The sequence below is a fragment of the Rhea pennata genome, chromosome 1, assembly GCF_028389875.1.
Source record: "Rhea pennata isolate bPtePen1 chromosome 1, bPtePen1.pri, whole genome shotgun sequence".
NCBI lineage: Eukaryota > Metazoa > Chordata > Aves > Rheiformes > Rheidae > Rhea > Rhea pennata.
This window is the reverse complement of record NC_084663.1, coordinates 89,003,360-89,027,082: the sequence shown is the minus strand read 5'-3', so window position 1 is coordinate 89,027,082 and position 23,723 is coordinate 89,003,360. Positions and strand designations below refer to the sequence as shown.

The following is a 23,723-nucleotide window of genomic DNA, read 5'->3' as shown; positions in this document are numbered from 1 at the left end:
AAGGAGCCCTACGCAAAAGCCAACGCCCAAAGACCCTCCCACACAACGGACACTTACCGCTCCCATTCACGCCACGCTCGGCTGCCTGCGTGGCACTCGGGCCGCTCTCCCACGCGCTACGGACATCTGCAGACAGAAGAGAGGACCACTACAGTCCCCAGTGGTGCGTACCACTGTCCACCTTCAAGGGATTGCCCTCTCTGTAAAGTGAACTAACTGCTACGGTGCATCAGGAAGCCAACACCAGCAACGACGTACAGGGAGCCAGCACCCCCCGCCACCTCCAAGCCATCACCCTCACTCGCTCTGCCCCCACGTGCCACAACCCCACATGGACAGCTCCAGCTGTTGAGGAAGCCCACTAGGACCACCGCTCAGACGGAAAGCCACACACGCACAGACTGCCCTCTCCCACCAGACACACAAAGGGCGGCTTGTCTCCACTTCGGCAAGCACCAGCCACCACAAGCACCCACGGGAGCTGGCAAAGCTTCCTCTTGCTCACGCGTGCTCTTGCTTCCCTGCAACTGCCACAGAAGCGCCTATGTCTGCACTAGTGCTTGTGGGCCAGCACTGACAAACCGACGGCAGACCACAAGTGCTCTCTGCCCTCTCAAGGAGTCCCCCCATCTCCTGGCCCACGCGCGTGCACCTGGGGCCCACAGAGCCCCTGCAGAGACCTCCCCATGGCAACACAAAGCAAACGCCAGCACTCCAGCAAGCACCGTGCTAACCCAGAAGCAACGCCCACTTCTATGTTGCAGGTAACACCCTTGCGATCTCGGACGGCGCCTGTCATCCTTCCACATCAATATCTTCTCCTGCCCTCCCACACCACAGCACGACCAACAACCACAAGGGCTCTCACGGCTTTGGAAACCTTCCCTCGCTCTCAGCCAGGCTCTCCAGGTCACACATTTTCACAGGTGGGAAAGAAACAGCACAGGGAGCAACTCGAGGTCTGAAGCGCTGCCTCCATCGCCCCCGTTGTTAAAGATTAGCCAACAGGTCTATCTGCCTTGAGAGCACCAAGGCGACCTGGGGCTTCCTCTTCAGAAAGGCTCCTTTGCCCCGTGTGGCTGCGACACGGGCACCCAGAAATATCGCACCGTCCCCCAACGCCCTGCCTCGCTCCCCACAGCCCTGCAACACCTCAGCACCACACACCTGCCCTCCCAGAAATTCTTCCACAAGCCCACCGCAACACTGCCACGGTTCCTCCAGCAAACAAAACACGCAGCTCAGCACAGCCACAAAACCCACAGCCCGTCTGACAAGCACGCGACTCTTCTCTACCCCGCTTCTCCACAGCGGCAAGAAGGGGCAGGTGACACGCACGGTCCCAAACAGCATACGCCAGCACTGCTGCCCCACGCCCCTGCACTAGGCTGTACAGTCTCCCCTGACAAGCAGGCCATCATCCCCACATACCTTCTTCACTGCGGCTGGGAGAGCCGCCCAGATGCTGCCCCCTGTCGTCTTCTGCAATCTGGGAGGCACCTGCAAGGAAGACAGGCAATGCTCAGGCAATCCTGGACCTCGCACCGCTGCCCACCGCTGCCCACTGAGAGCAGCCCTCGCCAGGGAACATGGCGAGACACTGTGGAAGAGGCAAGCAGCAAAGAAAGCCAGCCCTTTTCCCCCAACCCTTTGCCCTTCACCCAGACACGCCTGCTACGGCTGCAGGCGCCTTTGCGCGCTCCTCCGACGCGAGTCAAGAGCAATCACACTGACAGCTGGGCCATCAGCTCAGCATCGTCAACAGCCCCCCAACACATGCCCATCGCACAACGCCTCCCCGCTCTCCTCCGCACTGCACTCCGCGCTGGCCTCTCGCGCCCTTCCACACCCTGCCAAGCCCAAGCCCAGAAGGCCCTCAGCATACGCAGCATTGCCCACAACCTTCCAACAAGGAGCCCTACGCAAAAGCCAACGCCCAAAGACCCTCCCACACAACGGACACTTACCGCTCCCATTCACGCCACGCTCGGCTGCCTGCGTGGCACTCGGGCCGCTCTCCCACGCGCTACGGACATCTGCAGACAGAAGAGAGGACCACTACAGTCCCCAGTGGTGCGTACCACTGTCCACCTTCAAGGGATTAGTTCCCCTTAAAATCCCTCTTTCATTGCATTTCCTCCCTCTTTGATTTGTCTTTACTGGGCCATGACCAAGAACCTTATCAGATTTTTTTATCCTCCAAACCTGTAAAAACATTAACTTAATACATTAAACATATAGCAACTTTCTTCAGAGGTGACATGGTAGTTTTTAACCCTAGAAGCATATTGCTCTATCCTCTTCTGAATTTCACTAGCTGAAGTAATATACCCAAGTCAATATCCCACCTGCAGCTACGCTCATCAAAAACACTCCAGGAGAGCACTCATACTATTGGCAGGAACTCTTACCATTCCTTCTTCGAATAGAATTTGGTCTGGTGACCTCTGTTGCAGAGAATTTTTGAGAGTCTTCACTCTCCTGCACTCTCCAGTTTTCTTGGCTGCCTAATTTCCAACTTAGTTTCGTTCATAAGAATAGACCACAGTGATCCTGGCCCCAAAACACATATTAACACTGGAAAACAGTATCATCTGCCTGACAGGCAAGAAGGCTCTTGGAATTTACAGTGCCCGCAAAATAGACCAAGAACGCATCAAAAGGTGCTTCTAACAGATTTTTTCCAAAACAATTGGAAGGGCTCAGGGATGTAAAAGGAGACAACTGCAACTTGACAGCCTGGAGGTAAGCACGCTTCAGTGTTTTTCCGTCAACACAACAAAATCAATGATCAGGCAGTTCTGCACACCAGACTAACAGCGTGTCCTCAACAGGACAGCCTCATTACCACTTGGATGGTGTTTCAAGATATAACCAGCTTAAACTAATAGTCAACTCCAGCTAGTCTGATGTGGTAACACTTTTGACAGTCATTAAATCTATTGGTACACGTACAGTAACAACACCCACCCACTGGAAACATCAGCATTATAGGTCAAAATCAATGCACAGATAAACAGGCTTGTTGACCATCTTCCAAGACCAGCTATCAAAAAATTTCCATGAGGGACATTGCTCATTCCTAACATAGTACATTCATGCCCAGTCTGAAGTACTTCATATGAATACTGGGTTTCAAAAAATGACAAACCAAATTCCTGAAAGAAATTTATATGAATGGGACAGGCTGATAAGATTAAAAGAAATCAAAGAAATATTAACCTCATATTTCAGCACAGAAAAAAGCTCCTAACCAACAAGTAAAGAACAAGTTCCCCAATTTTTCCAGCCCTCATCCCAAGGCTATCTCCTGTTCTCCATTGTCAGAATTCATCCCGAAGAGAGATACTGACCAGGCTTCTCTCAGGCCATTCATTGTTAGTAATTGCCCACTCCTACTAATGCATACACAAAGCATAGGTTCCTATGATTCTCCACTACTGCACCTTATCTGAGACTTTAAGGCTGAGTGTTCTCATGCTGAAGATTACCTTAGAACACCTACATACTGCAAGAAAGGGAACAGCAGATTAGACTCCTTGTCCTAACCAACAATAGATGTTAGAGAGAGCCACTAAACCCAAGAAGTACCACCAGAAGTATTGGTAGACAGTTAAAGGCAATGACCTGATAGGCATTGGCATTTCTCATCTCATACCTGAGCTGGACTGTACTTGGCTGTCTACGTTTACAATTGGCTCCTCTTCTCCTATAAGAAATAAAAATTTTTGACATATATATTAATGTCCTGGGGGGGAAAAAACCCAAAACATATTCTGTAAAACAACTAAGGCCCAAAAGAAAACATGCTCCTTTACCTCTCCAACAAAAGACTGTAGTACTACAGAGAAAATTAAAAGCCTACAATGAAATTAATGCAATAGTCCAAATTCCATACATTCATGACACTCCAGCTCTCTTACCTGAACTATGCTTCTGAAGACTGTGTTTATGTCGTCCTATTTTAGATTGACGTCTAACTGCATCAAAACAACAATGAAAAAAACGATAAAGTACTCAGAAATAAAATCCAGTGTTTTTGTAAACTTGTTGACAGCCTCCACCCCCCATTAATAAAGAATATTCACTGAGGATATGCAATGGACTAGATGACTTGGGGGAAAGAAACCAGTGAAATAGGATATTGTGGCAAAGGAAAGCCATGAAGCCCACCATAACCAAGCAAGTTCCCATTCAATCACTCTAAGATCAAAAGATGTAGCTCTAGAATGATGATTCTTTCATTTTCCCCAGAAGTATGACTAAGTCAAGGACCCAAGCAACAACTGTCGGTATGAACAGACTTCCCCCTCTTCACTGTCCAGGAATAATCTACAGAGCTGTAAGCACCCAATCCTAGCTATCACAACTGTTTACAGGAAAAGATGTGAATGAAGGGCTCTTCTGACCTATTCACCAGCTCTCATTACAACATGGAAGTGTCTCCTAAGGATTTACATAGATCTACTCCCACAGTGCCCCTATCATGCAGGGTATCATTGCCCTGAATTCCATCATGGTAACACATAGGAAATGGCTTTTTTTTTTTTTTTTCAAATATGATTGTCTCTCCTTGAAAGCCAATGATCCAATCCACTCGAATTTTAATAGAATATACCTCATAACCTCTAAGAGCAGGCACTAAACTGTCAGATTACACTTGGTACAAGGTATTCAACGTGCTCTTGGAAGAGCTTGTTCCAACAGTAAATCTGATCGTGAGGGCAGCTTCATGATGCACCTACTTGGAAAGTGGAAACGCACAGTAAACAAAGCATCCAGTCTGAGGGAGAAATTTGCAAATATGCACTTCAGTGTCTGGCAGGTCACAGAGTCTGAATGTAAGTTGTACTGGTTTCTAGTAATTTAATTACAATCCATCCCATGTCCAGGCACTTTAATTCATTCTACAGGACCTTAGACTAGCATAATATCAAAGCACGTTGATCTCAGTTAGTAAGTGCCATACATACCTTTTTTGTACAATAGTGGTATTATCACAACTGCAAGTAACAAGACAAAAGCCACAATAAGACCAGCTCTCCTCCTTTTGTAATATCTGTCCCCTTTAAAAAGTAAAACAATAATTGATCAGCTAAGAAGTAGCATTTTCATGTGACAGACACAACTTCATTAGAAATATCACTCTGTGTATGTTGTATAGGTAGTCGGTTTTTGCTTTTTTAAAGTAACCTCAAGAAATGTAAGCACCAGAGTTATCTGTTAGTGCAACAGCTATAGCAACTCCAGGAAAGTCATGTAGTGACCAAATTCAGTGAAGACACATTACTTCTTGACAGGCAATGGGGTTCCCATTTTGAGGGGCCTAAGAAGGGCCAAGCCAAATCTCAGCCAACTCAGCAAATCTCTTATTTCTAACTGATCTCTAGTGCATGCTTTTGATGACGAAGGAAGAATTTTATACTAAAAAAACATGAAATTTGCTTTTGCACAGAACTGGAAAATTCTGTCATTTAGTGACTGCCTTACACACTCCACAAATCAGATGGTTCCAAACAGGTATTTTCATCCTGTGTAAAAAGCACAAGTCTCAAGTTCACTTCAAGCTGAGCTGAAGCTGGGCTGAAGAAATAACCAACAAACGACAATTTTCCTTTCTCTATCCAACTGTGAAGAAGAAGCATGCTCTAAAGCATCAATTCATACACATTCCATATGAAAAGTGACTTTATCTGATAGCTCTAATGACTCCCTTGAAATGATTGAGTAGTTTCACTCCAGTTCATGGAAAATAGTAAAAAGAGCACCTGCAGTCACTAGCATTAATTATACTATATGAAGGCCAGAAGATTCAGAAGAGAGATCTGCTAAGTGCACAGAAAACATGTTCCTCCTCACTCTAGGTCCCTCCCTCTCTACCACTCATGTCAAAGCTGACAGCCTTATTTTGTTGAGGTCCTTGCAAAAGGCTCTTCCTAGAGAGTTCAAACTATCAATACAGTACCTTTCACCAATCTTAAACATATTTTTATCAAATAAAGAATAAAAAGCATTGGAAGTCTTTTAAATTCAATTTCCTGAGAAGTCAGCAACAACCTTGCTGTCAAAAGCCATTCTGTTTCTCAAATCAGCCTCTCAGACTTGCGTATATCACCTGACCCATTATCTTTATTACCTGGAAAGCATTCATTCAAAGAAAATTCGGAGTTCTTTTCTGTTTGAGAGATTTTAATGAAACATGTCGTTTTCTCTGAAGCATCAACGTTACTTTTAAGGGTGACAACATCTTGGTGCTGCTTATACTCTGTTATGCTACTGAACTTCCAACTATATTTCAGAGGTTTCTTGAAATCTGCTGCACATTTTAATATAAGGTCATCACCACTGATGTTGCAAATTATTGTAGGTTCAGAAGGGGGATCTGAAAGGAGAGAAAACATTCTATATTAGTTTGGTTATATACAGCCTTGCATTTTAATATGTGATCAGGCAACATAAGCAGCAGGAGCGTGCATAGCAGAAGGGTAAGGTAGGGATGTGCATGACACTGACAGAATGCTCAAGCATATTTTACGTAACTTCAGCATAAGATACAGATAAAAGGACTACATTTCTAGAAGTGGTCTCTCTTGTGGTTCTTCATTGCCTAGTTTGAGACACTTCATGGTTGATTTTCAGCAGCACTAATACAGGTGTTGGCCACATATATTTTCCAAAGATGATCAGTGGAACTGTGTAGATCTGTACAGGATAATGCCATTTTGTACTGATACTCCAGAAAATATAATAGGCCTGCAAGAGCTCCTTTAACAGTAGAGGCATACTGCCTGAGGTAACTGAGTCACTTTGTTTGGTTATCTCTGTCTAGAGCTGCACTGTGCCATCTAGACACACTCTAAAAGTCATGTTAAGGTGAGTAATGATGGGCACACAAATTAGATGGCACCTTTGAAAGATTTCTGAAGTGACTAAGCAACTTAACAGCCGAGCCAAATAACAGAATCTCCCCTCTATTTGCTTCCCTGACAAATAAACAGTTCTCTTTCCTGTCTTCTTAAAGAAAAAAAAGTTGTGCAAGTTCTTTACACAGTTCATCCACTACTTACCTAACACAGTAAGTATAAAGGTTAAGACAGAAGTTCTTTCATCAGAAGATAAATACTCTAGCGCATATGAGGCAGTATCATTCTTCTCTAAATTAAATATGGTCAAGCCGCCGGTCTCATTGTTAAGTGATCCTCTATTCCGGAGAGAATTAAAAAACACTGTTTGGCTTTGTTCTTCCCATTCAGCAACTTTATCTTTATTTTTCTTCCAAGTAATTTCCATTAGCTTTTTGTCTATTTTTACTGGAAAAGTAAAATTTTCTCCCAAGATGCCAAACACCTCTTCACAGTGGATGTATACTACAGGGGGGGGAAAAAAAGGTTATTTTACTGATTGTTTTCTAAATTATTGTTTGACCAATGCTGTATCCAGTATCAGATTCATCAAAGTTCTATTAAAAGCACATCATGGATGTTGTAATGTTGAGCACCTGTCAGCTAAGAAGTATGCAAATCCAGCCTGTCTACACAAGCATGTAACAGGCATTACAAAACTGTCCCACTTCTACACCCAGGTCTCCATGAGTCCAGCTAGAATCATTGTCCTGATCTTCTCCCCTATCCTAAATCAAATATTTTCCCTCTGTTCATCTCTATTAGGCCATCTGCCCCTGCTCATGGCCTGGTCATAAAGACAAAAGGAAAAATTATTGTCACTAACAAAAATCTATCTCAGCATCTGGTTGGAGAACGCATAGACTAAAAACCCTGCTGAGCAATTTTTCAACATCTTGTTATTTGGCTGAACAGTCACAGAATTAGTAAAAGGCACAATTCTGACAAAAAATTAGTATCCATTCAAAGTGCTTGCTGTGAAATCATGCAGGTATTACAGATTTCCTCTGGAAATGTCATTTAAGATATTTTTAACATGGAAAAAACAATGTATTTTTCACAAATTTAATTCTCAGAAATGGCCAAGCCTTTGGGACAAAATGTTTTCTCCATTCTGCATTATATCCCACAGAAGTTCGTTTATTTCATAGCCAAAATAAGTGAAATAGCATCCAGCCTGTGAAAGTCCACTAGAGCTGCAAGCATAAAGTGGGAGCTGTCCAGAACCCTAACTGCTGACTAACAGTTCTGAAAGCAATCATACTTTACTGGAGGAAACAAAAAACAAACAAATAACAGAAAAAACAAAAAAATCAAACAATCAGGCATTACAGAGTTTGATAGTTTACATTTGAACTAACCTTAAAAAAAAATAGTATACTCTGGATACAGTAGAATCGGAGACAAGAAAGGCAGGGATCCTTCTAAAAGGATGCCTCCTCAATCTCCCTGCTTCAGTCTTCAGCTAAGATCTCCTGCTCCTAAATGCCTCTGAGTGGGCTTAAAATCACTGAGGGGAAATTCCCAGTATGCATCATCAAAAACTCCCCTTAAACAATGATCACAGGTAGTGAAAGAGAAATACATTAGAAGCCTACTCTCAATTTCTATAAGCCAACTGTTCCCAAGTGATGGCTACTTCCTTTTTGGTTTTGATTCTTAAATAGCATCAACTCAAGAGCTTCACAGTCAGCAAAAAAGAATACTTGTCAACATACCACATGTCCTGCTCTTCTGCCTAGTGTCACACCACAAAAACAAAGATTTTCTCAGGCAGGAGGTAGAAGGCAAAAAATGATAAATAGCGGACATCATTTCTGTGTGTTTGCATAGAGAACGGTACATATAGGTCTTCTGTGTGCCTTGCCTCTCATGGACTTTATAATATAGTTTGTTTATAATTTACACATGAATGTATTTTTTCTCACTCTGCTGCAGTTTCTAGTCATCCTTGTCTAGCACTTCACTTGTGCTGTAGCCTTTTCCAAGCACAGGGACTGGATAAGTAAACAAGGCTTAGCTAGCACTCTCACATCATTTCAACAGAGCCTGCCTTTCTTTATCCTCTATCCTTTTCACACAGATTTAAACATCTCACTTGCTTCTGCCAATCCAAAATGAGTATCACTATCCATTCAGATCAATCATCAGTTCCCAGAAGAGAACCCAAAACTCCAAATTCGTTTCTGGGGACCAGTAGAAGGCAGGATGTTGTTTTGACCTGAGGAAGCTTGGAGTCTTATCAGGGACTTTTGTTTCATAATAGCAATTTCTGTGAGCATAGTTCCTTGAAGAAGTCGTCTTCAACTGCCCAGAGACCTACAGCATTCATAGGGCAGAGCAGAAACCCCTGCTCTAACCACTGGGAAATTCTGCCTCTCAATATCTTCAGCTCACAGATACAAGCTGTGGTGGCATAGCCTGCCAGCATGAGTAATCCAAGCCACAGTGGCCATCTGCACATCAAGCTATTGGTAAGAGCAAGATAATGTGCTTCCCTCCTGGGAGGAAAGCAGCCACTTCCTAAGAGCTGAAAACACAAGCAAGGACGGCCACCAGAGCTCAGCAAGCTCCTAATAACTTGGTAAGCCTAGGTGTGGATGCATGCAAACCATCAATGTCTTTGCTGTTTTTCAGTTAGTTTTAAGGGCCCACTGCGGTTATGAAGGTAACACTGTTTCTCCTTCAAGCCTGCAAAACAGACTGGAAGGCAGAGCTGAAAAGGAAAGAGATAGTACATTACCTCTGCACAGCTTTTGTTTGGCATAGGGGAGCACTGCTCTCTACAGTGCACTCTCTTCTTTCTGGCTGGTGAAACAAAGCCTCTGCAGCAAGGAGCTGACAGGTTCCTCCACAGAAGGTCATTTAGGGCTCCCAGGAGCAGGACACTGGAGAGATTATCCCTTCAGGAGGACTTTCACCCTCTCTTGTCCAAAACTAGCCATCAGACACCCCTACTTCCCTGCTTCACTGCTCTGGTGAAAATGTAAAGAAACTTCCCACTCACCCCGTCAGCTTCCTTTTTACAAAAAAATTACATGTCATACAGAAATATTCTGTAAAGTCTCCACAACAACTTTTTGAGCTTCTAAAGAAAGGATATGGCATCAAATATTTTCTGAATTTTCAAATAAACCTTCTTCCTCTTTTGTATTTGATTTGACAAAGGAATGGTTTTCCCACTCCACTCCAACTAACTTCTCTATTGTGGGCAAATCAGAACAAAGAACAGCCAAATGCTCTCCCTTACATGCCCTGTTTGGTTGGCTTAAAGTAAGAATGATGTTTCTCTCCTTTCTCCCTTTCTCCTTTTTGTATCCTGCAACACAGTGCTGCACTAGGGCCTTCAGTAGCCTCTACAGAAACCATGAGACTTCTACCCCCTCTTACCTCCTTCAATACATTTCAAATTCCTTCTCATACCACATCTTTGTGTTCTACTCCTCAAAACAAACTGCACGACAATGGTGTTATTTATAAAGAAGAAAAACTGGCATCGTGCAAGCCAAGACTCTTCAACAACCCCACAAACTCATTCTGCAAAACATTCTTCTGCCGGTATCTTTGCCTCACAGCCTACTTGTTCTAATCAGGACTCAGAGCCACAGTCAGTCATCATCAGCTGAGCCACGGTGACTGCCTGGGTGTATGGATTTGTCCTGCAGCAAACGGAAGGCCGTGAGTTTTAGCCTGGTTTGCAATACATGAAAATTAAAATATTTCAGATTATCTCATGTTTGACAAGAGCTCAGCTGCATGCATTACCACATAACCTGGAACTCCTCGCTAACGGAATAATTTCTCTGAATGTGCAGGTTAGATTGCAGCCTTTTCAAGACAAGGCAAAGTCCTTCACACCCATTGTAACATGTGCCACACATACAAACCAGCGTGCTGTACCTAAGTTGTAGTACTTACCTGAACGTTTTTCTTGGAACTAAGGATTAGCTTACCTCAATTTTCAGAAATAACTAACTCCCTTTTTTAATGCCACCACTATAATCTCTTTGGTATCAAGTAACTGTTAGAAATGCATATATTAGGTTTACACAAGCATCAGTTAGGCTCCCTTATTATCATTATTAAAATGTTAATATCCCATCTGCTGAAGCTGGGTGGCAAAATCCTTACTGATTAGCTTATGGTAAGGAACTGCCTGCCTCTGCAGTTGGGCTTTTTTAAAAAGTGATTTTTTTTCTATTTCTTGCAACTTTCCAACTACCCCTTTTTATTTAGTTTTTTTAATTGTGAATTCCTCAGCTACTGTGAGTAGCATTCACCCTAAAGACCAGAATCTTAAATTGTAGACAATCCTGGAATAAATGTTTAGTCCAGAAGGGCCATCAGATTATTTACCTCAGTCCCCCTATTCATCCAAAGGCCACAACCACAACTCATATCTTAACCTCCCGTAAGAAAGTGTTTAGACTCATTGTATAAAATCAGAGGCAAAAATCTAGTCAGGCACAGCAAGAGTGCAAAAGACAGTAAGCTGTACCTAGTGTCGCAGGCTATTGCAATAGCACATCAGATTTGTAAAGGAGGGGCTGGATGAAGACACCTGCTCGGCAACTCTGGCATACAACATCTAAAGTAGAATTTTTTGCTTGATTCCTCTAGCAAGTTCACAGAGGTGTGTGTTGCTGTCCCTGGACAACATGGGGCTGCCTGCAACTACAGAGCTCCACACATCAACAAAGGCAGGTCCTAAGGGGAGTATCTACAACAAGCTTGGGCCCTTGGCCCTTCGCTGTCATTTTAAAATGACTTTGCTGATTAAAAAGGTGGGAGCATTCTGCCTGCTCCTCCTTCTCCCTTGCTTTTGTGTTTTTCCCACCACCTTCCATACCTGATCATTGTCAACCATACAGCACAGCCAAACAGAGAGCATGATCAGGAAATAACCTGGCTGAAAGTTAACATGACCAAAAAAGCAACAGAAAGATTAGAATTCCTAGATTCGACTTGCTGTTGGACTGCAGGAGCATCGAATCAGAATCAGTAAGGTTAGAAGGGACCTCTGGAGATCATCTAGTCCAGCCTCCCTGCTCAAGCAGGGTCACCTAGAGCATGTTAGCCAGGGTTGCATACAGGCGGGCCTTGAAGATCTCCAGAGAAGGAGACTCCACAACCTCTCTAGGCAACCTGTTCCAGTGCTCCGTCACTCTCACAATGAAGAACTTCCCCCTCACATTCAGGCAGAACTTCCTGTGGTTCAATTTCTGCCCATCGCTTCTTGTCCTGTCACATGGGATATCAGTGCTGGTGCATGGGCCAGAGCAGAAACTAGTGAGCAGAGGAAGGGCATGGGGTAAGACTGTCCCTTTAATCAGAAATACAGGGCCAGTTAAGACTGTGGCGACAGCACCCACACCCTAGAGCAGGCTACCAGGAAGTGATAAGGACTCAGCTGTGTCTTAAGTCCAACCCCTTGTGTTTATGCACTTCATTGAGGGCTCTTGCTTCTCTGCACTCTAGATTTACAGCTCCAAGCCTTCCCAGGATGGAAGCACTGCTTTTCAAAACACTGTCAGAAAGAGATGCTGCCTCCCTTTTCTCCAGTAACTCACTGATCAAACCATATGCTCAGGACATTTTCACACAATAAAAAGGCATGCTTCACTGGAGGAGAGCCTAAAGTCTTCCCACTAGTGTCCTGACCACTAGACAGAGACACAGCCCCCTCACAAAACCCTCTTGGGTGCAGCTGCATTACAGCTCTCTGTGCACACTGGCACAGCTTGGAAAGGAGGAAGAAAGCATACCAACCACTGTGCATCCAGGAAGCCTATGGTTGGGCTAACAAAACTTCACTATGTAACTCACAGAGAGACTTTTTTGTGGATCCCTGCAGAGTTTAAGCACATGCAAAATGCAGAAAATCTTGGTGCTGATGAGGACTAGGCAATTCTGGACATTTCCAGGAAAGAGCTTGAGGAGTAGGGAGAACAGAAGATCAAAACCAGCTTCTCAGAAACATACATCCCACCAGTCAAGTGCCAGCTTGGGTGGGCTATTCTGTTCACAGTTTAAGGTTTGTGAGTAGAGGGCAGAGGTAAGAGTCTCTGATAACTTTTCTAAGTTTAGCTCCACAGATTGATTTTTTGAGAGTTGAAATAGCAAGAACTTTCAGTATGGAAAGTCTCCTCCTCTTCCCTGTACTCACATTTCTCTTCTATTTGCCAAATCCCACAGATCTCTCCAGCTCCCTAGACCTTGTTTCATGCCCATGCCTCTCAAGCCTCTTCCACTACCCTTGTCCTGTGATTACACATCCAGTCTCATTTTTCCTAATAGTTAGGAGAATCTAATTAACTCTTGCTTCAGCAAGATTTATCTAGCATACCCTTACTGCCTGTACTTTGAGGTAACCTGAATTGAGCTAGTTATGTAGTCACGAACATAATCAGCAAGTCCCTTTTGCAGGTCTCACATAAGGGGAGGCTAAATGTGAGAACTCTTGTTCTGAAAAGTATCCTTTGCCCTCTAGACTTAGCTCATGGTAGTTAGACAAACAATTAAACCCACTAGCTAGTGAAGGGAAGGTCCTGCTCTCCCTCTCCCCTCTTGGTTTTCCCCTCCTTTTCTCCTGCAGTCTCAGGGTCCTGCTCCTTTGCCAAGCTCACTGGACTGAGCCAATTCCATTCATCACCTTTCCACTTTTTAGCCAAGTTACACTGCCACTAGAGCACTGAGATAAATTCAGTGAATGAGGAAGCCAACACATGGCAACACAAGGGAAGGGAGAGAGGAGGGAGAACTGGGCATTTCCACTATTGGCAAAGGTGAGCTATTAGGGAAGTTCACTGTATCTTGTGAAAATTTACTCTCAGAGTTAGAACACTGATTACATTTGATCTCTATGCTTTCCTTAGGAACACAGTTGACTTGCATTTAAGCCTACCCTTAACTGCTAAAAAAAAACCCATTTACATCCTCTGGCTACTTAATCCCCACATCTGCATAGCACTCCCTATGCTGTGGTAACACAGTCTTTGTGTAACTTTATGATCAATAGGACTGAGAAAACTACCTGGCCAAATAATAACTTTTTTCCTTTGACTAAATTATTTTTTGGCCAGATCATCTTTGTAGTTCAGTTCATGAAGAACTGCACAAACACATGGCACAGAGAGGGAACTACTTCTTTCTTCCCTGCAGCAGCACCAGCTTAAACATATAAACCATGACCTATGTCTCTTTCAAATTCTTCATCACCTAAATGGCCTACAGCTACACCACCATGAAGTCACTCAAACCTCTCATGAGGCTGTAAACTCAGAGGAAGGGCACTTAAAAAAAAATGCATGCACACACACACACATGGTCAAATCATTACTTTTTGACAAGCACCCTTAACCACACAGTGAACTCAGGGACCAAAGGAGTCTGTACATATAAATCAAAGATGATCTTAGGTTTCTCATGATTAAGACCATTAATGACATTAAACCAAGAAACTACCAGCAAGACTTTTCACTCTTTGTTCTACTTGTAACATTAACTACTAATCTCTCCAAAATATTTCTTTTCTTATGATGTAAGAGCCACAGCTGTGGAGGCAGTGATTTATTAAGAGCTTTTAAGCAGAGGGTGGGGGATTTTGGCATTTCTTTTTCCTTTGCTAGAAATACAGAACTTCCTCTGTTTATTCAGGATTCATGAGGAAGGTAACAAGACTAGAATATCAGATATATGAAGCAGATACCTGATGGCTGGAAAAGATTTTTACGTTCAGACTATTTAAAACTCTGTGTTTAACATTTCTGTTAGCAATCTACAGAACTAAAAACACTCTAAAAGCAAGCTGAAGAAAACATTTGTTAGGATAAATATAAATAAATAAATATAAATAAATATTTGTCTTCATAAAAAGAATGCTCTATTAATCACACAATATTGATGCTCGTTTAGAACCTTATCTGAAAAATTGCTACAACTGAGAGACAAATCAGGAACTAGTGGCTGAGGCTTAGATCCTGCGGTTGACTGTGGGCAGACTGATTCCTACAGACACGCAGTCATTCTCCATTGGTCCTAGGCACTCTTACAGCTCTGGAGTGCAGAACAGGATCTCTCAAGGGTATTGAAACAAAGCAAGCTGAAGTCTTCTGGAATGCTGTAACAGGAAATCTCAGGGAGTTGTTCTGAATGTTTTGTAGTGGAAACTACTGTTTTAAACCATCAGGAAAAACAAGAACAGACTGGTCTTAAAAAAAAAAAAAAAGAGGATGCAACACATCCTGTTTTAAGTACATCCAGTAAACTCCCAAAGCAACAAAAAGTCACAGAGAAATCCCTTAGTCTAGAGAAACAATAAGAAGGTGTATATAGAGCAAGCCACGCTGCTTGGCCAATCTAGCAACAGCAGCCATCTCTGACAAGTCATGAAGCAATGAGAAACTTTGTATACCTGTCTTTAACTACTCCAGAAATGAGTGATTTTTGATTGCATACTTCTCATGCTTGTAGTCCTACACCAGTTTGCTGCTCCTCAGGTATATAGGTTACACTTAGCTCCCACTTAGTATTTCACCAGATTAAATATTAATTATTTACTTCTACAAGAAAAAGAAGTCTAAAAAAGAAATCACAGAGAACCTCAGTGGTTTTTCCTTGAGAAAGAAGTAACCTAGAAAATAAAACATACAGTCTTTTTTCATGTATCAAATCCAACTCAGGCCACTGAAGCCATACCCTAGAAAGTATAAATTGCAGTTTACCAGCCAACATAGTGATGACAATCGCCTCCCACGATCAAGAATGATGGAAAATGAAATAAACAGTTAGGGACACAACATGATGCCTAACTTTCTTCACCACAAAGCGTAAAACAAAGCGAGCAGCTCAGAGCAAGAGGGCAACACCACCGTTGCCACGAGCATGTATGGCGCCAAAGATCGCCCCGCAGAGCCGCCAAACACCGCAGCTGCTCGCAGAAACTTTCCTCCTGTGGCCGATGCGCGCACTGCAGCACCCTCCCAAAGCCCAACCCGCTCCGCAAAGCCTGAGGGCCTGAACCGCGCCTGCCAAACCGCCCGCCGCGCGCCCGGCCAGGTCTCTCGCTAGGGCACCACACGGCCGTTAACGGTCGCGCCCCGCCGCGCTGCGCCTCGGGGCCCGCGCGGTGCGGAGGCAGGGCGGCACGGCCGCCCGCCGCCTCGGGGCGCCCAGCTCCGCCGGCTGCACCCGGCCGCCGCCCCAGGCACGGCCGCCGGGGTGGCAGCGCTGCGGGGAGCCTGGCCGAAGCGAACGAGAGGGTGAAGGGCTGAGGGGGCACGGGAAGAGCTTCCCGCCGTGCCCCGGCCACGACTCACCTAGCGGGCAGCCCAGCAGCAGCAGCTCCCCCAGCACGAGCGAGGCTCGCAGCCGCATCGTTGCTTGTCCCAGCAGCTCCCTGGAAATGCTCAAACAGAAACCGAAAGGGATGAGGAGCCACTGCCCGCCTCCCGGCCCGCCTCCTGCCTCAGCCTCCCGTCCGGCAGCTTTCTCCTCCGCCTTCGCTATCTTCGCCATCCACTCGACGCCCTGCTGCCCCATGGAGGCTTCGGGCAGCGCCCCGCGGTCGGGCGGTGCAGGGTGAGCCCCTCCTCCCCCCGCCACCGGGGCTGAATTACTGACGTTTCTCTGGAAACCTGAGCCTGGCTTTAGGAAAAGGGGATTTCAAGGTACAGGGCCACCTCCGGCGTTTCTTGGCAAGTTGAGACTGCCAGAGGTCGCATAGTAAGGTATGCGATGTGTGAGGTAGCATAGTAAACTAGGGTTTCTGGTTCTTGAAGCAGGACACCAGAAAGCACCTTGGGCTGAAGTGGAAGTGTTGCTCTTAGAATAGGGACGTTTCAGCTCATTTGCCCCCAAAAGCTGAATTTAAAGCAATTTAATGTGGAATAGGAGTCGCAAAACAAATTTCACCAACTAACATGCAGCTCACCACCTCAGAAGACTCTGATCCTCAAAATCTGGTATTCAAAACAGTTTTCCCCAAAACATCTACTAGTCTTTCTGGGAGACACCTGGCAATGCCTTATGGAGGGCTGGGCAGTTTATCATCCATCATCTCTAACCTATGCTTGTCTGTGTCACCTCAGGATTGACCCAGGCAGCATTCTCAGTGGGAGCCAGCAGGGCTGGGCTCTGTAGAGCTAACCATTCTGCCTGAGTTAAGAGAGGGGGAGAAAAGGAAAAGAAAACAGATACCACATTTAACTGCCAGGAGTTTCCTTCAACTCTACCTGCTCAAAACCCCATTCACATAATTAAAGCAACCTGAATTACATGCCCTGCGCATTTTGCCAGTGAATGGCTTTTCAGTAATATAGAGCAGTTTTGAGAAAGAAAGGGAAAACACCACAACACTGGGAAACTTAACAATCAGCAATGTCAAGAGTTGTTACTCTGCCAAATACTCCAGCAGCCCCTGTGACCTAGCTTTTCTCCTACAGCTGTAAGGGACTGCTGAGATAAATTGATGCTTCAGTCTCCTTTCCCCATATTTCTCTGTAGTACACTCACAGTGTACTGTCCAGACTGAGAAAAATCCAGCTGTTGGCCAACTGCACATCTTATATTCTCAAGGCATGCTCAGTTTCCGGGAGCTCTACTGCCTGTCCCAGGTGAAACTACCACAGTGTTAGTGATGGATAGGCAGGCTCTCAGAGCAGGTTCATCCCTTGGCTAACTTTCTAAGTCCGAATGCTCACTGCTGAGCAACTTGATCAGTCCATTCACCACCCCTCACAGGGAGCTCAGCTCCACTCTTCATGCAACAGTGCCTGCAGTGGTTCAGAGAAAATTGACAAACACAGCAATCTCTAACCAGAGGACCCCCCCCAAAATCAACCTCAAAGATGCTTCAACACTGAGCCTTTTTTTTCCTTCCTTCTAGGAATTACTGAAAGCTCTTTTGGTTCATCGCTAAAGGCTGTAGCATGAACTAGAATGACACTACTTGGGCTGAACTATGCCATCTCATTCAGTTCCTGTAAAATCAGAATAATACTGAACAATTCTCCATGGCTATGTTGTAACAACAGGCTTACTTCCATGACTCATAGCTGGCATGCAAATGTAGTTTGACCCATTCCATAAATTCCTTTGATAGAAACCAGCCATTTCAAGTCATAGACATTTCAGTGATAGAAACCCACAGACAACTTTCTGTCCCTCAGTTCTCTTTCCCTGTTCTCACTCTCTGTCAGGCGTCAAAAGGGAGCCCCATTCACCAAGGAGGTTCCAGGTCACAGTGTTTACACCAGAAATGTAGTATGGCCATCTTCTTGCAGTATAATACTGGCAGGAAGATCTGTTCCCTGCTGCTGACCAGTCCTCCTGCCAGGTAAAACATTCTCCCAAGATGTCAGAGGCTTTGGGTTAGACCTTATTGCTTGGGGAGATACCAATTCTCACACATTACAGCCTTCCTGTAGTTATGAGGTCTGGGTTAGCAGAGAGAAATCTGAAACACAGACAGACACTGTCACTTAGAAATAGATTATTTCAGGTTGGAAGGGACCACAGGAGATCACACACACACACACACAGAGAGAGAGAGAGAGAGAGCAGGTCCAACTTGTTCCTGCTGCAGCTCTTCCATTCCATAGAGAACAATTAGGGCTCTGTGGGCAGCAAACTTGAGACAGAAACTTGAGTACAGTGGCTAGGACCCTCACCTAGGCTCCTCTGCTCTTAGGGACAACAGGGATACGTGCCAGGGCTGCATTCTCCCTTCTTCTGCATAGTTATATGTTGGTACTAAATGAGGAGTGCGTAAAGTATTCAATAAATATTCAAGGTAAAGACTGTTTTTCCTCTTTTTCTGACTGAGTACTGAATCGGACTTACCCATGCTTTCCCTCCCTCTTCAGCCAAGCTGACCTTTAATGTTTTATTTCCTACTGTCTGATAGGTAGGACAGTCTTCTAAAAGTCAGGAGCTTGAATTGCTTCTTGCTGAGGTGAGACTCAAACCCAGATCCTCTATCAATCCTGGGGACAATAGGTAGGAAGCCTAGGTGCCTAACGCTAAGCTAGGTATTCTGCTGCAAGGGCAAAGAACAGAAAATACAGAAGCTGGCATACTAAACACTGCAGTGCTAGTGTGGATCTTGGCCTTAACATACACTGAGCTAAGCTACACATGTATTTCATACCCTCCCTCAAATACAAAAACAACAGGGGTTTTAAATAGTCACCATTTGCTTAAATCATGCTTGGTTTTGCCCAAGGCCACACATGGCTACCCAGGCTGCATTGTTTCCATTACCAATTAATAGCTTTCAAATCTAACTGAATTTCCTCATGAGCAGATCTCCACTTGACTGCTTGACATATTGCAAGGCTTATATGTCTCATTCAAGCTGTTACTTTGTGGGTGGGAAGATGACATTTTCAGCTGAATTAGGTATATTTCTAGTATTTGCTTGAATGCACAGACAGGTCAATTTTCAAATTTTTATCAAAAAGAATTTGTGCATAAAATTAGATTTATTTTCTTTATTTCCTTTTCTCTGACTCATCCTCAAGTGAGTCATGCTGTGTATTGTGATAGTACACTGCAAGGAAATGTTTAAAAAAATCTAGTGTAGTTTAAAACTCCTTATTGTTTAAAAGTCCCTATTACCATTATAGTCACTCCCATAGGGAAGTAAAATAAGTGATACTAGCATATTTCTGAACTAATATAACTGTAGTTACTGAGTAATTAAATTTGTAAACACAAAAAGAGAAATCTTCATAATAAAATAGTTTTACTGGTAAAAGTATTTTAAGCACAGAGGAACTAAATGGCTTTCTGTGATTGCATGAGAGACCATGACAGCATGCTGACACAATCAAAAATTTCCTGAAATTACTGAATCTTAAAGTTACAAAAAAAAAAAAAAATGTTAGGAAACCTACTTTTCACTTTTATAAAGATGAATCTCTTTTAACATACCGGGATGTCATTTAACAATGTTGAAAGTACCCACAGTACAAAACCAAATCAAATGGTACATCTTGGCTGCAGTTTTGTTTAAAAGTAAAGTTGTAATACCAATGCCTACCTTATATTACACAGCATTTCGAAACTTCCACAGAACTTGGCAAAGAGTAACAGTTGCATCATATTACAAAGTGGAAGAGCTTACTTTCCTAATTTTAAGTTAAAAAATGGAATGAAGTGTTTGCTGGTTTTCTTTAGGAGGTCCCCTTTGCTTTACTCTAAGGAATAACACATTTGCCATTTTCACAAGTATGCTGTTACTCTGGAGGCTAAACAATGTTTTCTGGAAATGTTACTGTTTACGGGTACGATTTCACAAATATATTTATCTGCTTCTTGATTATTATCGGGCTCAGTGAAATCTGTGAGTGTAATGAAGAAGGAATGGGCCCTTTACAGTCTAAGAGCTAGCTTTTGTCTCACATTCAGAGAATCCCAGAGTCTCATGCCGAGGTCAGAAAGAAGTGTGGACTGAAAGCCAGGAAATGGCTATTTTTATTGCAACTTTCAAGCTTGGAAAATGGACAATGTTGACAACATCAGCAGTGTAACTGTAGAGACACTAAAAACCCACTTCTCTAACTGAATCCTGTATGACAAGGAGCCAAGTATTTCAGGAGCAAAATATATCTGTATATGTGTCTCTGGGAAGATGCAGATGGAGCAAGGCTTCAGTAGCGCTCCAGGCCAGGCAGCTGTTGCTGCCTAACTTCCTTGGGAGAATGAGAGGATTTTCTCTGAGAATAGCCTTGGAAGTAAAGCTCTGCCTAAACCAACTTCCCTTCCTTACAGCCTTTGGCTGGAGCAAATTGGGGCAAAGAAATGACAGCTCTCTCCAATATTTGTAAAAAAAATAGTATTTGATACTTTTGGAAAGACCTTTTCTCATCTCTCTGATCAGACTGAGCCAATCTCTCCATGTGTTGTTCAAATAAGCAGCTATAGAATAGTGCCTGGACAGGCACACTCTTCTCACTACTTCTTGCCATTTAACACAGGCCAGAGGAAAGTTGTCTTGTTCTTCAGTAAGAAGGACCAACAGGCACTAGTGAGACTTAGGAAACAGATGTGTTATTACCTCAAAGGCTAACACAGCCAGTGAGAAGGTACTGCCATCTCTTGAATATAGTGTGACAGACAGTGTGACAGGACTCCTACTTACACACAGATCTGAGTGTGGTTGTGCACTTAAGCTTCCTGGTCTGTACACAGCCAAGGCCTGTTGGAAGTATTTACATGCTTATAGTACTGGTATATAACTGAGATCATCCTTTTGATTTCTTGTAGTATTCGAAATGCAGTCTCTAAAAAAGGTGAAGTGTGTCCCTACTCCAAAAAAACATACTGTCTGAGCATATCACAGTGATTTGACCACTGTTTACGTTTTTGCCTGTCCTTCCTCTCACTTTTCGGAAGCAATCTGTTGCTTTGTCTTTATTTGGCAGTCAGTGGAACCTGACCAAAAGTAGAAATACAGGAAAGAGACAACAATGCAAAAGATCAATACGCAGATCCAAGGCCAGTCAGTTCCCTGCTACAGATCTTCCTGTCATGGGCATATTTTAGCCTTATGACTAAGCTGTGTCCCCACTCAGAATTTAGCAGAAAGAACTAGGTGACAAGGATAAAGCACTAACTCTGTCAGTTGCTGCAACTGGATTCATTAGCTAATGAACTGATAACTGCCTCAGGTAAAGAGAATGAAGAGGAAAAGGGGTGTCAGCATCATTTTTAACCAACATTTCAGTGAAGCCCTGTGCTGAAACAGACTTTGGTCAATCAACAGCAGAAGTGATTGCCCCTACCCTATTTTTCCCAAAAGAACACATGCCAGTTGATCATTAACAGAGCCAAGCTGATCAAGCAACTCCACAGTCCTGCCCTAGTTGTTTTCCTTTGTATAGTCCTTGTACTTCTAGCGCTGTGGACTAACAGGAAGATGGTTGAGGAGCTGAAGAGAAAGCTTCTAATTGTTCTTGCTGTCATCTTGCTGCTCAGCTTAGCACAAGCAGGTAAGAAAGACATGATTACTCTTCAAGCAATTTAATGTTTTACATAGAAGGCTCTGAATTCAATTCTCCCCAAATAACGTGTGTTTCAAGAGGTCCCTGCTACAATCTAATTAGACGCCAGCAGACAGAGCTATGCAGGAATGGCTCTCTCTTATCCCATGCTTTGATTCCATCAGTGATTTTGTTCCCCTGACTTACTTTAAAAAAATGATTCAAGATTATCCTAAAGAGTGAGGAAATGGGAAAAGGACTACTTGACTTCTTACATTAGCATTGTCTGCCTTGAATGCTGAATAAATCTAATTGCAGTAGTCAAGAGAAAATAAACAGAAGCTACACTTTCATTTCTTTCTTTAATTGTATCTTCAATGAAAATTGTGTTTCTTATCATCACTATGGTTCCACATCACCTACAGCTTCACAGTAGTGGACCTCCTGACTTACCTTCATTCATGATCCCCATCATTCATGATCCCTTTACGCCATTTCTGGCATGCAACGTGCTTTCACTGAACATGCCCTTTCCAGTTAAGTTGACTCATGAGCTACGCTTTTCCTGAACTGAACCCAGAGAACATCTCTTTCTTCTTCCCCTTCAATATGCTAGAAGACCAAAACAGACAACAGTAAGGGATTGTCCCATCTCACAGAGAAGATCTGAGGGTTAAGTCTCACTTCTCTGTGCTGACTATTATGCCATGTTTTGCCTAGCTACGGTAAAGTATCTTTTGTGGGAATAATCAGCAACTAAGAAGCTGGTTGCTTGATTTTTTTTTTTCACATTTTATTGTTTCTGCAGATTCAAGGCTGTTTTACTTCCTCTACTCCTGAAAAGGGAAGGGGCATGCATTGTTATTTCAGCAGAATGCAGCTATGCCAATGCATACAGCAATATTTTTTAGGCCAGAAGAGATCATTTAATCAATTAATTGACATCCTGCTCATCACAGGCTAATAACTTTCACATCATTAGTCCTTCAGTAATCCCAACACTTTGCCTTCAGTAAGTCTTCAAAAATGGCAGCCAGTCATACCCTGAAGTGACATGAGGTGGAGAATCGAGCTCTTCTGTGGGCAACCTATTCTATTCACTAGCTGTATACACTGCTAAACTTCTTTGCTTGATTTCTAGCCTAAATTTGTCCAGTTTCATATTAGTTATAGGTTTGCACCCTTGTGGCAAAGAAGCCTTGTAGTATCCTGCTCTATATGAAGAGTGTTGCCAGCAGGTCAAGGGAGGTGATCCTTCCCCTTTACTCAGCACTGGTGAGACCGCATATGGAGCACTATGTCCGATTCTGTGTTCCTCCATGCAAGAGATACATGTACATACTGGAGCAAGTCCAGAAAAGGGCCACAGAGATGATTAACGGACTGGAACATCTCTCATGAGGAGAGGCTGAGAGAGCTGGGACTGTTTAGCCTGGGGAAGACAAGGCTCAGAGTGGGGATCTTATCAAAGTTTATACATATCTGAGGGGAAGATGTAAACAAGACAGAGCTATATTCTTCTCAGACAAGACAAGAAGCAATGGGCACAAATTGAAACACAGGAAAATCCATTCAAACATAAGAAAATATTTTGCTGGGGGGTGGTTGGCCATTGGAATGGGTTGCCCAGAGAAGTTGCGGAGTCTCCATCCTTGGAGATATTTAAAACCTAACTGGACATGGTCCTGGGAAATCTGCTGTTGCTGACCCTGCTTGAGCACATGATTTGTATCAGATGATCTCCAGAGGCCCCTTCCAGCCCCAACTATTCTGTGATTCTGTGATGATTTTGTTTGCTAACTAGATGAAAATGCCTTGCAATAGCTGCCTTTTTCTT

General features: G+C 43.7%; 1 protein-coding gene across 2 annotated transcripts in view; it reads right to left on the bottom strand.

Annotated features, from left to right (window-relative positions):
• Positions 1-16,295, bottom strand: part of CD58 (CD58 molecule) — a 29,324-nt gene extending 13,029 nt beyond the window's left edge. Inside the window, exons 1-9 of one of the 2 annotated variants that reach the window (XM_062595174.1) lie at positions 16,220-16,295; positions 7,068-7,367; positions 6,137-6,382; positions 4,974-5,066; positions 3,924-3,980; positions 3,659-3,709; positions 1,968-2,036; positions 1,432-1,500; positions 58-126 (exon numbers count right to left, since the gene is read on the bottom strand). In XM_062595174.1, coding sequence (XP_062451158.1) covers positions 58-126; positions 1,432-1,500; positions 1,968-2,036; positions 3,659-3,709; positions 3,924-3,980; positions 4,974-5,066; positions 6,137-6,382; positions 7,068-7,367; positions 16,220-16,277 — 1,012 coding nt within the window. In that variant the 5' untranslated portion in view covers positions 16,278-16,295. The remainder of the gene's footprint in view (positions 1-57; positions 127-1,431; positions 1,501-1,967; positions 2,037-3,658; positions 3,710-3,923; positions 3,981-4,973; positions 5,067-6,136; positions 6,383-7,067; positions 7,368-16,219) is intronic. The other variant, XM_062595181.1, reaches the window with a different exon arrangement.
• Positions 16,296-23,723: the final 7,428 nt, after the last annotated feature.